This window comes from Myiozetetes cayanensis, unplaced genomic scaffold (assembly GCF_022539395.1).
Source record: "Myiozetetes cayanensis isolate MyiCay16 unplaced genomic scaffold, myiCay2020 scf28, whole genome shotgun sequence".
Lineage (NCBI taxonomy): Eukaryota > Metazoa > Chordata > Aves > Passeriformes > Tyrannidae > Myiozetetes > Myiozetetes cayanensis.
Window position 1 is genome coordinate 7,374,162 of NW_026087499.1, and position 15,826 is coordinate 7,389,987.

The following is a 15,826-nucleotide window of genomic DNA, read 5'->3' on the forward strand; positions in this document are numbered from 1 at the left end:
GTCACTGTGCACGTGTGAAATGCCACGGGACACGTGGGAAAACCACCACGTGTGTGCCGTGCCTGGCACGTGGAAGTGTCACCGTGCTTGTGCCAATCACTCCTTGCCCGTGCAGGACGTCCCCGTGCCCGTGTGACCCCCCCACGGGATGCTCGGGAGGTGCGAGCCCTGCCCTGGCTGAGCCAACACCACATTCCCGTGCCAGTTCCACCCACGAGCAGCCCTTGCACCCCCCAGCTGAGCTGGGCACTGTCAACACCCCCTGAGTGCCCCCAAGGACCCTCCAACCCTCCCCCAAATAAACACCCCCCTTCTATTTTTTTATTCATTCACAAGTTTCATAATTAAAAACCCAGTTTCTCATTAACCAGGGCCCCCCGGGTGGTTTGTAGTCAGTGACCTCTTCTGGGCTTGGTTCTGGGGGGCTCTGACAGCCTCCTTTTGCCCCCATCCCCTCCCCCAGCATCGCCGGCGTCGCCGGATCCAACCACAGCCCCACCGCCGGCGCTTCCCAGAACTCCGGCAGCCCCGGGCTATGTTTAACCACTCCCGGGGTGCCGCGTGGTTTTTGGGGGTTCGGGGGGGGCGGGAACCACGTTCTCCTGGCCGGGGGGTTGGCGGGACGCCGGCGGCCACCGGGGCCGCGGCCAAACGCCGCTCCCGACGCCGGGCTGACCACGGGAGCCAAGCAGAGCCTGGCTTTGGGGGGGTGAGGCCACTGCCTGCCGTATTTTGGGGTACTTGCAGTCCCCTCCCAAAAATAGGGAGCATCAAAGAAAGGCTTTGCTTGGTCTGGCTGCTGGGAAACCTCAAAATTTGGCTTAAATGACCCCTCCAAAATGGGTGGATTTGGGGGTGTTTTTGTAGCCCCTGCTGATGTTTGGGGTTTGGGGGACGCCCCCTCCCCCCCGATATTGGGGCCCACCCGCTGTAGCGATAAATAAACCTTTATTTTATACAGGACTCGCGGGAAACACAAACACGAGTTGGGGAGGTGTGAAAAAATAATCCTCCCTCCCCCCAGTTCCAGCCTCCGACCCATTCCGGAGCTTTTTTCCCTTAAAATAAAGGTGGGGAGGGGGAGCCCCACTTTGGGCTTACCCTGGGTTTGAGCCCCCCATTTCTCTTTTAGGGAGGGCGTGATGCTGGGGTTGGACCCGATCTTCATTTTGGGGTCATGGCAGAGGGGGGGCCCTTCGGTGCATCACTGCCCCTCCCCCCCGAGGGGTATTTGGGATGACAGAGATTGTCTGGAGGGGGGGGACACTCCCATTTTTGGGGGATCCCCCCGAATCCTGCACCGGGGACGATGGCTTCAGCTCCTGGCACGGGGGTGGCACACGGGGGGAGTGGGGGGGCGAAGCGGTGACCCCCGCGGGTGGGGGGTGACTATGAGCCCTGTGGGAGGGACATCAGTGGGGGCACCCCAGTGTGGGCACCCCCATCCTGGGGTGCACGGGGTGGGGGGCACAGCCTCACCGGATTGGGGGGGAGCTGCTCCAGCTGGATTTTGATCTCAGGGCAGGGGGACTCAGGGGGACGGCGGCCTGGGGAAGGGGGGTCATGAGGCACCCGGGGCACACCCAGCCCCCGGGCGCTGACGCCCCAGTGAGGGGCTACTGGAGGGCTCCCGGGGCGTGGGGGCACTGGGGGTACCTGTGGGGGTCCCGGGGCTCATCCGGCCAGGGGGTGTCAGGAAGGCGTCGCGGTGGGTCCCCGAGGGTGAGCGGCTCTCCTGAGGGGGCAGGGGGTCACAGGGTGCTGCTCCCCCTCGGCCCCCCTGGCACCCACCCTGCCCCCGAGGCTCCCCGTACCCGGCCCGGCTCGGGCTCCTCGGCGGCGCTACCGAAGCTGCTGGCGCTGGAGGAGGAGCGGGAGAAATCCGGCGGCTCCGGCTTCTCGGCCCTGCCAGGGACAGTCCCCGCGGCCAGGGACAGTCCCCAAGGCCACGACAGGCTGGCACCGCGCCCCGTGGCCACCGCCACGGCCCGCCTGGATGCGGCGCTGGCCCCGGGACACCTCGTCCCCGTGCCACCCCACCCTGGGACACTGCATCCCCATGCCACCCTGTCCCTGCGGTGTCACATTCCTGTGCCACACTGTCCCCACACCACCCCATCCTGGGACACTGCATTCGCACGCCGTCCCATCCCTGGGATGTCCCATCCCTGTGCCACCCTGTCCCCACACTGTCCCATCCCTGGGATGTCCCAGCCCCATGCAATCCTGCCCCCATATCCCTTGTCATCACACCAGCCTGTCCCCATGCTTGTGTCCCTGTGCCACCCACCTCTGTGCCACCCTGTGCCCAAGACACCCAAGTGCCACCCCAGTCCCACAGCCCCCTGCCACCTTGTCCCTGTGCCACTCGGCTCCTGGGTGACCCTGTCCCTGTGACACCCCATCCCTCTGGTGTCCTGTTCCCATGGTTCCTGTGCCATCCTGGTGCCACCTTGTCCCAGTGTCATCCCATCCCATGTGCTGCCTCATCCCAGTGCCACCCCATCCTGGTGTCACCCTGTCCCTGTGCTGCGCCATCTCAGTGCCCTCTAGTGCCCATGTCACTTTGATGTCACCCCACCCCAGTGTCCCCTTGTCCTTGCACTGCCCATCCCAGTGTCCTCCAAGGGGTGAAATGCCAATCCCTGTGTCCCCATGTCACCCCATCCCAGTGCCACTCCACCCCGGTGCCACCATGTCCCAATGTCACCCTGTTCTTGTGCTGCCCCATCCCAGTGCCCTCCAGCCCCCGTGTCACCCTGTTATCACCCTGTCCCCATCTCACCCCGTCTTGGTGCCACCCCATCCCGGTGCCACCCTGTCCCCTTGCCACCCCATCCCAGTGCCCTCCGGTGCCCGTGTCTTCCCTCCGCAGTGCCACCCCTCCCGTCCCCGTGTCCCCGTGTGCCGCTGGGGACCTGTCGTGGTGCCGGCGGCTCTCGGGGGAGCTGTGAGTGGAGCTGGAGCCCTCGGGGGCGGCGGGGCCGTCCCTGCGGGGGTGCGGTGGCAGTCAGGCGACCGCGAGAGGGGACACCGAGAGGGGACACCGCGAGGGGACACCGCTCACCTGCCGGCCGGCGCCTCCTGGATGCTCTCGATGCCGATGGCGCTGGAGCGGCGGGAGCCGAGCGGGCCGGGCCGCCGCCGGGACGGGCTCTTCCCGGGCACCAGCAGCGCCTGCGGGGCGCCGTTAAAGGGGGACACCGGGGAGGGGAGGGGGACACGGAGAGGGACGCACCGCGGGGACCCACCTCTTCCACCGAGCCCAGCCCGATGGCGCTGCCGCGGCGTCCCCGGCGGCTCCCGGGCACCAGCAGCGACTGCGGGCGGCACCGCGTCACCCACCGACCGGGGGCACCGGGGGCGACGGGGACACGGGGGACACCGGAGGACAGCGCGGGGGGCAATGGGAGCCCGGGGTGGGGGTAATGGGCACCGGGGGGACACCGACGGAGCAACGGGCACTGGGGGACACCGTGGGGGGCAATGGGGACATGGGACACACAGGGGGGACAATGGACATCGGGAGGTCACGGGGGGGCAGTAGGCACCGGGGGACACCTGGTGAGACAGTGGGCACCGGGGGGACAGCAGGCACCAGGAGGGGCACAGGGGAACAGTGAGGAGGGCAGCGGGGACGGCGCTGCCCCCGGGCTGGGACAGCGAGGGGCGGGGCCAACGGGAGGGGCGGGGCCGAGCCATAAACGGAGCTGCAGGGAGGGGGCGGGGCAGGGAATGGGCGTGGCCCGCTGAAATGGGCGTGGTCAAAACTGGGCGTGGTTTGTGGTGATAGCGAGGCGCGGGGCCGCGACGGGGGCGTGACTTATTGATAAATGGGCGTGGCTTCCAAATGAGACACCGTGGGTTTATAATGGAGGCGTGGCCTCGGCCCCCCCAAACCGGCTGTGGGCGTGGCCCGAGCGGAGGGGGCGTGTCCGGGGGCGTGGCTTTCGCAGGCGGCCCCGGGGGGTCCGGCGGGGGAGTGGGGACACATCGGGGTGTTTGGGAGGGTGAGAGGGGGACACGGCGGGTCCCGGCCCCGCGGCCTGCAGGGAGGGGCACGGCCCCCGCTGTGCTGGGTGTGGGGGTCCGGGGTGCGGGACCCCCCGCGCTCCCACCTTGAAGGACTCGAAGAAGCCCGGGGCGGCCGCGCCGTTGTCGGGGCGCTCGTCGTCGGGGCCGAGCCCCAGCATGGCCTGGCTGCGCGCCTGCAGCTCCTCGTGCAGCGTCTCCAGCAGCGCCGCCCGCGTCCGCTCCTGCCGCCCGCCCCGCACCGCTGAGCCCGCGCGGGACCACCCACCCCCGCACCCACCCCCGCACCCACCCCCGCCCCACGGCCGTCCCCACGTGAGACACCACCCACGCACCACACATCTGTCACCCACACAGGGCCACCCCCCTCCCCCGCGCTCTGCGCCCACCCTCACTGCACCGCTGCCACCCACGCGAGACCACCACACCCACCCACCCACCCACTCCCCCTTCCTGCACTGCTGCTCCCACCCTGGGCACCCACCACCCCTCCACAGCACTGCACTGCACCCACGGGCCACCCCACAACACCCCCTGCCCCACACACCCACCTGCCCACCTGTACAGATGGGGGCCCACAGCACTCACCCTCTGCCCACCCCTGCCCACCCACGAAACCCCCACCCCACGGCATGTCCAGGTTCCACGGACACGGCACCCACGTTGTGCCCCACGGCTCTCCCAGCCCCCCATAGCCAGACTACCCCCAGGTGCCTCCCCATCCCCCTGTGCCCACCCCACACCCCCAGTGCCACCCCCAACCCCCCTGTGGCCGCACCTCCAGCTTGGCAAACTTCTCAGCCCGGTAACAGGCGTACTCGGCGTTGATGAGCTTGGTCAGCAGGAACTCCTGGAACTCGGGGCCCTGCGGGGCGAGGGGGGCCCTGGGTGGGTGCGTGGGTGGGGCGGTGCCAGCGGGGACCCCCCCAGCGGCACCCACGGGCTCCCACCTTCCTGAAGACGGCGGGGTCGGGCAGCGGAGGGCCGAAGAAGGGCACGTCGTCACGGGCGGTGACCGAGACCTGCGGCGGGTGGGGGGGTGACAGGACACCCCCAGGGCCCCCACGGGGACAGGGACACTGAGGCACGGGGGGTACCTTGTAGAGGGTGCCCTGGGTGCCCCCCTGCTCCAGCTGCACCACCACGAAGGCGTGGAGGAAGTTGGAGGCGATCATGTCGGGCACGAACGGGGTGTTCTCGTCCTGGAAGACGATGGCCACGATGTCGTTCCCGATGTGGCGCTTGCGCTGCAGCTGTGGGGACAGGGGGGATAGGGAGGAATGGGGGGATGGGAGGGTGACATGGAGGGACAGGGGGACAAGGGGGACATGAAGGGATGGGGAGGGACAGGGGGGAAGGGGGGGACACAGCAGGTTATGAGGGACAGAGGATGGTCACATCACAAAGCCAAAGGGAATGAATGGAAGGCCCTTCATCCCAGAGATGCCCCCCAGCACCCATGGGTGCTTCCCCAGCCCTCTGCATCCCATAAATGTCTCTCAGCAGCCATGGGTGTCCTTCCAGCTCCTGGGCCCCACAGATGCCCCCCAGCACCCATGGGTGCTCCAGCATCCCCCTGCATCCCGTATGTCCCCCCTGGTACCCATGGGTGCCTTACCAGCCCTCTGCCTCCCATAGATGTCCCTCATCACCCATGGGTGTCCCTGGAGCTTTTATAGCCCACAGACAATCCCCAGCACCCATGGGGGCCCCAGGAGTCCTCTGCATCCCACAGATACCCCCCCAGCACCCACAGATACCCCCCCCCAGATGCACCCATGGGACCACCTACATCCCCATCCCTCCCAAGCACCCATGTGTTCCCCCCCTACCCTTGCTCCCCTTTTATCCCCCAGCACCCCTGGGTGTCCCAGACCCCCTGCCCCCCACAGCCCCCCCAGCAGCCCTGTGTGCCCACCTGCTGGGCGTCCCCCTCGGTGTAGGGCAGCTTGGTGGACACGTGGAACATGATCTCCTTGTCGCGGAAGTGGCAATAGACGGACTCGCTGCCCGTCTGCCCGTGGGTCACATCCAGCCCCCCCCGGAACCTGGGGGCGTGGGGGGGTGGGTGAGACAGGCACCCTGAACGCCCATGGGTGCCCCTTTTTGCCCCCAGCACCCCCCACACACCCTTTGAAGTCCCGCAGCTGCACCCGCTGGCCCAGGACGTCGAGGAATTCGGCGAAGGCCGGGCTCTCCTCCGTGGTGCCGAAAAGCTCCTCCTCTGAGGTCTGCGGGGGGTGGGGTGGGGATGGGTGTCAGCACCCACTTGGGACACCCCCCTCACCCCCACCCACCCCACCCCACGCCATACCTGCCCCAGTTTTTGGTAGATGACCCCAAATTTGAAGTGGTTGCTGAGCACGTGCTCGTCGAAGGCGAGGATGAGGCGGGAGGCCTGCGGGGCGGGGAGGGGGTGGAGGTTGGGCGTGGAGGGCACCCATGGGTGCCCACGTGTCCCCCTCCCCACGCCCCGTTACCTTGGGGTAGAGCACGGGGTAGAACCGGTCCACGTTGACGTCCTCGCACACCAGCTGTGGGAAGGGGGGTGATGCCACGAGGGGGTCGGGGGGGCACCCATGGGTGCTGCCAAGGGTGTTTGGGGGGCGCCCACGGGTGTTGGGGGGGGGGGGTCACACCCACCTTGGCCATCTGCACCACATTGGGGAACTCAGCCAGGCAGGAGATGGGCACCACGTCGTGCAGGGTGCGGGCGCGGGTGCTGCGGGGCGAGGAGGGGGTCAGGGGGGCTCCCCCGCCCCAGGCAGCACCCGTGGGTGCCCCCCACACCCCGCTCACCGCAGCAGCAGGTGGAGGTGCTCCTGCTCGTCGTACTTGAGGGAGAAGACGAGGTGGCCCAGGGCTGGGTCCAGGGAGTAGTAGTTGAAGTGCTCCTGTGGGGAGGGGCCGAGCACCCATGGCTGTGCCAGCGGGGGCTCACGGGGGGGCACCCGGGAGGTGGAGCACCCGAGTCCGTGAGTACCCATGTCCATGGGCATCATCATCCATGAGCACCCATGTCCATGGGCATCATCATCCATGAGCACCCATATCCATGGGGCACCCATGTCCATGGGGCATCCTTAACCATGAGCACCCATATCCATGGGCACAATCATCCATGAGCACCCATATCCATGAGGCACCCATGTCCATGAGCATCATCATCCCTGATCACCATGGGCACCCATGCTCATGGAGACCTTGTGCCTGTGCACACTCATGGGAGGCACCCACGGGGCACCCGTGTCCATCAGCACCCATTCCAGGGGGTACCCATGTCCTTAAGCACCGTCATCCATGAGCACCCATGTCCATCACCCACCTGTCCTACAGACACGTGTCGGTCCCCCATGCCCATGGACACGCACCCATGTGTATGAGCACCCATCCCATGAGCACCGTTATCCATGAGCATCCATTCCATGAGCACCGTTATCCATGAGCACCCATCCCATGAGCACCATTATCCATGAGCACCCATCCCATGGAGCATCCGTGTCCATGAGAGCACCTTCATCCATGGGGTACCCACATCCATTGGCCACCCATCCTACAGACACTTGTAGGTTCCCTGTGCCCATGGACATCCACATCTACACCCACCCAGGTCCCTGAGCACCCATATCCATATCCATATCCACATCCATATCCATATCCATATCCATATCCATATCCATATCCATGAGCACCCATCCCCTTGGAGCACCCATGTCCATGGGACACCCATGTCCTTGGTCACTCATAAATACCCACACCCATGAGCACCCAAGTCCATGAACACCCACACCCATGGGGCTCCCGTGCCCATGGATACCCAATATCCACCTTAAGGAGCACCCAGTCCCATGGGGCTTCTACACCCATAAAAGCACACACTCACATCCATGAGCACCCGTGCCAGAGGGTACCCATGTCTATGAGCACCCATGTCATGGGGTTCCCAGCCCCATGGATACCCACACCCATGTCTATGAGCACCCATATGCACGAGCACCCATGTCCATGTGGTCTCCATGACCACACCCACACCCACCCACACCCGTGGGGTGATCCCCCCACCCCCAGACCCCACCCCTGCAGCCCCCGGGGCCTCACCTTGCCCAGGAAGTGCTTGCGGTAGATCTTGGCCGTGTGGTTGCCCTCCAGCTTTGCCCGCGTGCCGGGGGCCGGCGTGGGGGGCGAGTCGGGGGTCCCGCTCAGCTGGTGGTTGGTGCCCTCGATCCAGTAACCCCCGAACTGCGGCAGGAGGATGAGGGGGAACGGCCCCTCCCGGCCCAGCACCTGCACCCAGTGACACGGTGGGTGCTCTGGGCACCCACCCCCTCCTTCCCCCCCCCAGCAGCCGTCACCCCCCTGTCTGGAGGGGTGGGTGCTGTACCTCATGCACGCTGGGGTAGGGGATGTAATCCTCCTCCGTCTGCAAGACAACGGGCGAGTGATGGCCACAGTAGCACCCAGGAGTGCTGGGGTGGGCCATGACCATGCTGGCTCCCATGGGTGCTGCTCGGGTGCCCCCCAACGACACCTACCTTGAGTGGCGGGGGGGCGGCGTGGCGCTGCTGGGCCATCCTGCTGACCTGGGGAGATGGGGACTGTGGGTGCCCGTCACCCCACTGGGGATGGGCACCCTTGGGTGGGGGGCACTCCATGGGGGCTTACCCGGGGGTAGGGTGGTGGTGCTGGCTGCAGACACGTCTAGGTGGTGCGAGAGGGTCCGGGGGGGCCCATGGCGCTTCCTGGGGGAGAGGAGAACTCCCCCACAGCCCCTCGCTGGGACGCCCGGGCAGCGGTGCCACCCCTGGAGCCGAGGGATGGCAGCGGGGCAAGGGCCACCCTGCCAGGGCCGCCCGGCTGCGGGGCCGGGGGGCGGGAGCGGGGGGTGCGGGGTCACTGCACGGGGGGGTCCGGCCGCTGAGACCCCCCAGCTCATCGCACCCACCCCCACCCCGAGGGGCTCCCTCTGCCGGCGGGAGGCGGCGGCGCGGGGGCAGCACCACGGACAGCGCCGGGCACCGGGACCCGCCCCGGGCAGCGGTCACCGACCCCGGCAGTGCCACCGACCCCGGCAGTGCCACCGACCCCGACAGTGCCGCCGACCCCGGCAGTGCCACCGACCCCGCGTCAATTTGACCATCCCTGTGCCGGCGTCACCGACCCGGTGCCAATGTCACCATCCCCGTGCCAGTGTCACCGACCCCAGGAAAGTATCACCAACCTCGTGCCAATTCGGCCATCCCCGTGCCAGTGTCACTGACCCGGGACCAGTGTCACCATCCCCGTGCAAGTGTCACTGACCCCGTGCCAGTGTGGCCATGCCCCTGCCAGTGTCACCAACCCCATGCCAGTGTCACCAAACCCCCACGCCAGTGTCACCGACGCAGTCAAAGTGTCACCATCCCCGTGCCACGGCACAAGCTCCAGGCAGGGAGGAGGGGGGGCTGGCATTGGAGGGGTGGGGGATTGGCAGGGACATCCCCGGGAACACGCCAGGGTGGGGACAGGGCAGGGATGTGACAGGGCCAGGGCCACCATGCAAGTGTCACCGTCCCCGTGCAAATGCCACTCTCCCCGCGTCAGTGTGACCATCCCCGTGCCAGTGTGACCATCCCCGTGCCAACGCCACAGTCCCCGTGCGAACGCGACAGTGGTGCAAGCACAGCCCCGGTGCAAACGTGCCCCGGGCCCGCACAAACACAATGACGCCCCCGGTGCCAAGGGGACCCCCGCGCCAAGGAGGTGCAGCCGAGCCCCGTCCCTGAGCAAACACGGCCGTGGTGCAGCCCCAGCGCGGTGCGGGTGCGCCCCAGCCCTGAGCAAACACAGCCGCAGCCCGGCACAGCCCCGGGGCACGTGTGACCCGGCCCCGAGCCAGCGCGACCCCGCTGTGCCCGTGCCAGCGCGACCCTGGTGCCAATGCGACACTGCCACCCGTCCCCGTGCCAACGCGACCCTCGCGCAGACGCGACCCGTGGCACCCCTGGGCCGCAGCGTGACCCGGCCGGGCTGGGGGTCCTGGGGGGGCTCCGTTATCCCTCACCCCCCTCCCAGCACCCAGCTTGGGGGTCAGTCCCGGGGAGGGTGGGGGGCAGCACTGGGGGTGCCCTAAATGTGGTGCCAGGCTGGGGGGCACAGGTTGGGTTTGGGGGGTGGACGTGGGAAGCAGAGTGGGGAGACTGGGGTAGGGGGAGAAAATGATGAGGGGCAGGAGGGCGGGGAGGCAGATTTTGGGGTATCCGGGGGGGGCGTAGGTTTGGGGAGGGCAGGATGCAGGGTGTAACTGTGGGGGAGATATCGTGGGGATGGACTGGGGGGTAAATGGGGGACGCCTCCCTCCAGCCCCCTCCCCAACCCACCTCTTTCCTCCCCAGGCCCGGAGCATCCCCCCGCCATCCCCTCCCCCGGTACCGGCGGCACTGAAGGTCACCGGCGGACGGACCCCCCGGTGCTGCGTCGGGGCCGGGGGGACACCCCGAGGGGGGGTTCTGCGCGGGGCCCCCCGTGCCCGGTCCCCTCGGCGCGGCACTTACCGGGGGCGGCGGGGCCGGGGCGGTCCCGGAGCGGGGCCGGTACCGAGCGGAGCCGAGCGGGGCCCCGGCGCTCGCTGCCACCGCGCAGCGTCACGTGCGGCGGGGCGGGGCGGCCCCTCCGGGGGCGGCGGGACCGGGCACCGGCACCGGGAACCGGGAACGGCACCGGGAACCGGGAACGGCACTGGGAACCGGGCACCGGCACCGGGAATCCCACCGGGATCCGGGAACGGCACCGGGCACTGCACCGGGAACCGGGCACCGGCACCACGGACACACCGCCAGACACCGGCACCGGGAAAACGGCGCCGGAATCGGGCACGGGGATCTGCAACCGGGGATCCCCCCTCCATCCCTGATGTCACCCCCAGGGTGTCCCCTCCCTCCCCAGCGCACAAGTCCCCGCAGACGGAGGGACCCCCCAGACCCCGGGAAGGAGGGTGTCCCCCCCACCCGCGGTTGGTACCCGGGCACCGCTCTGCCCGTCACCCGCACCCACCACCTTAATTTGGCTGGCGTGGTTCCCCCCACATCCCTCCCTGGGACCCAGAGCAGCCCCCCACTATACCCCCACCTCCCCATTCCTGGTACCCAGGGAACCCTCATATCCATCCCTGGTACCCAAGGTCCCCTTATCCCCAGTCTCTCCATCCCTGGTACCTCAGGTACAACCCCCCCCTCCTCCATAACCCCCCATTCCCGGTACCCAGGGAACTCCCCTTAAACCCTCCCCCGTTCCCAGGGTGCCCCCACATCCACAGCCCCCCACTTCTGATACCCAGGGTACCCCCACATCCACAGCCCCCCACTTCTGATCCCCAGGGTACCTCCCTCCCCACCCTTAACCCTCCATCTCTGATACCCAGAGTGCCCCCCATCCATATCTGCACCCCGGGCACCCCCTCCACCCTTCCCTGGCACTCAGGGCACCCCACCCACCCCAAACCCCATTCCCAACCTCCCCCATCCCTGGCACCCAGGGTACCCCCAATCACCCCAAACACCCTCTCATCCCCCACCAGCACCCAGGCCATGAGTGACCCCCCACCCAGCACCCACCTCCCCGTCCCAGGGGACCCCCCAGCTCAGGGACCCCAAGGAGGGGCTGGCATGGCCTCCAGGGGGGAAGGAGCCAGGGAGCCCCTGGGGACACACAGGGGGGATGGGACAGGGCCAGGGCTCCATAAACCCATCCCCTGTGCCAAGGGTGGGGGGATTCCCATTCCAGCAGGATCCCACTCGCTCCCATCCCATCCCACCCTGGGGACAGCTCGGAGCGGGATTTATGGGATAACCCCCCCCTTTGCTCCACCACCCTCATCCCACGTGTCTGCACTGCAACGAGGCTGCCACGGCTCCAATGACAACTTTAATCCGATAATATTTGCAAATAACAGACAGAACGGGAACGGGGCCCTGGGATCACACCTGGGACCTGCAGTCCTCCGGAGGATCCGGCGCTGCCGGAACCGCCGCGGCCCCGGAACACCCCCAGGGCTCCCCAGGATCCCTTCCCACAACAGGATAAGCTCAAGGAAGAGATTTTTGTGGTGGTTTTTATATATATATATATATATATAACATTAAAAAAAATGAACAGCAACTTGAAAAGATGGAATTTCCAAGGAATATGTACACAAGTGAGTGCTTCAGGCTGGGAAGAAAAAAACCTCCTGTGGCTTCGGCACATGGAATTCCTCATGTCTGTACCTTGGGAAAGAATCCAAACTGCCCCAAAAAACCCACTTCCTAAAAGCTTTAGAACCCCTCAAATGGTGCTGCTTCACCCCCAGATCCAGCAGGGACAGGGGAGAGGGGGTTTGGCAAAGAACAGCTGGAATTCTCGGGATAAAACCTTGGAAATCAAACCTTGGAAATCAAAACTAGTGGGGTTTTGGGGGGTGGGATTTGTGCCCCTCGTCCCTCTTCTTGCATCCCAAATTCCCACAAACCTTGACAAAATAAAACTGAGTGATCTCCATGTCGTGTTTTTCCAGGGAAACAAGGGAAAAGGCTGGAAAGGAAGAGGAAACCTGGAACGGCATCGGGAACCGCGCTGGGACAGAGATCCCTTGGCAGTGTCTGTTATGGATCAGTCTGGAAATGGGATAGTTCCTGCTAAATACTAATGGGGAGAAATCCTTGCTGGGAGATGTTAAAAGAAAAAAAAAACAAAAAAAATTAGTGCATTGCTGAAAAATGAGGATAAGGGGGGGGGAAAAAAACCCTCTTCCCATGGGAATCACCTCCCACCTGCACCCTCCCGCTGGCTCCGGCTGTCCCAAGCACTCCCAGAAGAAAATGTTCTCCAGAGTCACTAAAACACCCCAAATAACAAAAAAAAAACCCAAACAAAAAACCCAGTTCCCAGAGCCCAGGTGGCTCCTGGATCATCCAAGGTGTGGAAGTGGCGGAGGGATGCGGAGAGGGGAAGGTTTGGGAAGCAGATCCCAGCTCCCATTTGGGGTGAAACCAATGAAGATTTTGTTGTGTGTGTGTGCGCCAGACATTCCTCACCCAGTCCCAACTCCTGCCACTTCCAAGTGGGCCTGACAGTGGATCAGAGACGGGGTTATCCCAGAGAGAGGAGGATGGAGCAGGAGGGTTGGGATCTACGGGATCACTGGACACCCCCTCGCCCCGAACACACCGACTGCTGCTCAAGTTCCCAACCTCGCTGTTGTTTATTTGCCAGCCCCGGGCCGGCTCTCCTGGAGCAGGGATGTCCTTCAGTGCAATCTGCTTTGACATAAGGCATTGGTTTGGTTTGCTGTGGGGAGCACACGCCTCGCTCGGGGTTTTTCCTGCCTCCTGGAAGAGTCACAAAGTCCCGGATCCACCTTTTTTTTTTTTTTTTTTTTTTGTTTTCTTTTTTTTTTTTTTTTTTTTTTTTGGTTTTTTTTTGTATGCTTTGAATGCCCTACCACGTCCCACATCCTCTTCCCTTCGGGTCGCTCCTCTTGGAAAACCATCAGTGGCCGAGTAAACCAGTCCCTGGGGGGGGGGATAAAACAGCACCAGGGGATGAGGAGGGAGGTGGGATGGGGGTGGAATTTGGGTAAAAAGATGAGGGGGAAATCACCCAAACTCACCTTTAAATCCCTCTTCAGGCATACAAACTGGGATGGGAGGGAAAGGAAGGCGTTAGGAGTCGTGCCGATGGATCAACATCCCAAAATTGGCAAGGAAGTGCCACAATCCCCCTTTTCCACCTTTCCCACCCAAATTCTTGGCCCCCCCCAACCTTCCCCCTCCCCTCTGACCTTGCATAACGTCGTCCATCGCCGCGTAATCCGCGATGGGCTCATCAGCCTGGAAAAAACACGGGAATACGGGAATGGAGGAGCCCAGGGAGCCACCTCGGAGGGGAGCAGGAACATGGGAATGCCAGGGGAGATCATTCCCTAATTCAGCTGGATTTGGGGCTGGGACCCACAGAGCTCAGCAGCAAAACCAGCCAATTGAAGCCCTTGGGAAGAAAAAAATAAAGATTTCCCCCCCAAAAACAAAAAAAGAAATAAGGATTTTTCTCCTCCAAAATGAAAAAAAGGTATTCCTCCTCTGAAACAAAACCCATCAGGATTTTCCTCCTCCAAAATAAAAAAAATGAGGATTTTCCTCCTCCAAATCAACAAAAAAATGGATATTCCTCTTCCAGAGCGAAAAAAGATAAGGATTTTCTTCCTCCGAAACAAACAATAAAACAATGTGGATTTTCCTTCTACAAAACAAAAACCTGAGGATTTTCCTTCTCCAAAACAAGTATTTTCCTCCTCCAGAAAATAAACCAAAAAGAGAATTTTCTTCCTCCAAACCAAAACCAATAAAAAGAAGGATTTGCCATCTCCAAAATAAAAAAAATGAGGATTTTGCTCTTCCAAAGCAAACTGGATATGCCCCCTCCAAACCAAAAAAAAATTATGGATTTTTCTCCAGCAAAACAAGTGTTTTCCTCCTCAAAAAAAAAACCAAAAACACAACAACAACAAAAAAACCACAAAAAAAAAACCCAAAAAGAGATTTTCCTTCTCACAAACAAAACCAATAAGGATTTTCCTCCTCCAAAACAAAAGAAAACCAGGATTCTCCCCCTCCAAAAGAAAACCATAAGGGTTTTTCTCCTCCAAAACAAAAAAATTCGAGGATTTTCCTCCTCAAAACCAAGACTAAGCAGGATTCTCCTCCTCCAGGAAGGGGCTCTGTGAGGAACTCCCTGAATTTTCCTCAATTTTCAGAGGTCCCACCACGCATTTCCCTTTGACTGCACGAACCCAGCTGGGTTTTGGGCTGGATCCCTGTGGATTTTGGGCTGGATCCCTGTGGATTTTGGGCTGGATCCCTGTGGATTTTGGGCTGGATCCCTGTGGATTTTGGGCATATCCCTGCGGATTGTGGGTGGGATCCCTGTGGATTGTGGGCTGGATCCCTGTGGATTTTGGGCTGGATCCCTGCGGATTTGGGGCTGGATCCCTGTGGATTTGGGGCTGGATCCCTGTGGATTTGGGGCTGGATCCCTGTGGATTTGGGGCTGGATCCCTGTGGATTTGGGGCTGGATCCCTGTGGATTTGGGGCGGGTCCCCATGGATTTGAGTGGGATCCCCATGGATTTGGGTGGGATCCCCATGGATTTGGGTGGGATCCCCATGGATTTGGGTGGGATCCCCATGGATTTGGGTGGGATCCCCATGGATTTGGGTGGGATCCCCATGGATTTGGGGTGGATCCCCATGGATTTGGGGTGGATCTCCATGGATTTGGGGCGGATCCCCCACGCACCTTGAGCAGGATGACGGACTCAGGGATGACGCCCAGGCTGCCCAGCGTGGCCGTGTCGTCGCTCAGGATTTTGCCGTCGATGGACAGGTTCTGGTCGAAGGGGGCCACGGAGAAGGCGTGCATGATCTGGGACAGGGACACGGCCCGTGGAGCAGGGGTGGGGCACTGCAGAGCCCCCAGATCCCACCCCAATCCCCAACCTGCTCCACCCAAATTCCTACTCCCACCCACCCTGATTCCTACCCCAACACAACCCCACCACCCCAATTCCCACCATAGCGCAACCCCCTCAACACATCCCACCCCAATTCCAACCCCAACACAACCCACCCCAATTCCAACCCCAACACAACCCACCCAATTCCAACCCAACACAACCCACCCCAATTCCAACCCCAACACAACCCACCCATTCAACCCCAACACACCCCCCAATTCCAACCCCAACACAACCCACCCCAATTCCAACCCCAACACAACCCACCCC

The 15,826-nt window shown here is 63.4% G+C and overlaps 2 protein-coding genes across 7 annotated transcripts in view; both read right to left on the minus strand.

Annotated features, from left to right (window-relative positions):
* Positions 1-931: 931 nt before the first annotated feature.
* On the minus strand, positions 932-10,630 carry RAP1GAP (RAP1 GTPase activating protein). Of its 5 annotated transcripts, none has more exons than XM_050322502.1 (22): positions 10,563-10,630; positions 8,695-8,771; positions 8,565-8,612; positions 8,414-8,452; positions 8,131-8,316; positions 6,832-6,926; positions 6,676-6,754; positions 6,513-6,566; positions 6,347-6,430; positions 6,163-6,263; positions 5,951-6,080; positions 5,130-5,285; positions 4,983-5,054; positions 4,811-4,897; positions 4,119-4,256; positions 3,252-3,320; positions 3,068-3,177; positions 2,919-2,990; positions 1,815-1,905; positions 1,657-1,735; positions 1,480-1,547; positions 932-1,398 (listed from the first exon to the last, which is right to left on the minus strand). In XM_050322502.1, exons 3-22 carry the CDS (start codon positions 8,601-8,603, stop codon positions 1,390-1,392), a joined length of 1,758 nt encoding a protein of 585 aa, XP_050178459.1. In that variant the 5' UTR covers positions 8,604-8,612; positions 8,695-8,771; positions 10,563-10,630; the 3' UTR covers positions 932-1,389. The 5 variants fall into 5 exon arrangements, with proteins under 5 accessions (XP_050178459.1, XP_050178461.1, XP_050178462.1 ...); XM_050322504.1 differs by having other exon boundaries at positions 8,695-8,833; positions 10,563-10,619; XM_050322505.1 differs by lacking the exon at positions 10,563-10,630 and adding an exon at positions 10,441-10,462.
* A 1,282-nt stretch (positions 10,631-11,912) lies between these two features.
* Positions 11,913-15,826, minus strand: part of USP48 (ubiquitin specific peptidase 48) — a 31,580-nt gene continuing 27,666 nt past the window's right edge. For both annotated transcript variants that reach the window (XM_050322402.1, XM_050322401.1), the window contains 4 exons: positions 15,340-15,465; positions 13,826-13,874; positions 13,655-13,681; positions 11,913-13,556 (listed from right to left, as the gene is read on the minus strand). In XM_050322402.1, coding sequence (XP_050178359.1) covers positions 13,534-13,556; positions 13,655-13,681; positions 13,826-13,874; positions 15,340-15,465 — 225 coding nt within the window. In that variant the 3' untranslated portion in view covers positions 11,913-13,533. The remainder of the gene's footprint in view (positions 13,557-13,654; positions 13,682-13,825; positions 13,875-15,339; positions 15,466-15,826) is intronic.

Excerpts from the sequence above, each read along its gene's own strand:
- RAP1GAP (XM_050322502.1), bottom strand. The coding sequence starts at position 8,603 with ATGGCCCAGCAGCGCCACGCCGCCCCCCCGCCACTCAAG. Across the intron at positions 4,898-4,982 it reads ACCCCGCCGTCTTCAGGAAG|GGCCCCGAGTTCCAGGAGTT; the intron begins GTGGGAGCCCGT and ends CTCGCCCCGCAG. Across the intron at positions 1,906-2,918 it reads AGCCGCCGGCACCACGACAG|GGCCGAGAAGCCGGAGCCGC; the intron begins GTCCCCAGCGGC and ends TGTCCCTGGCAG.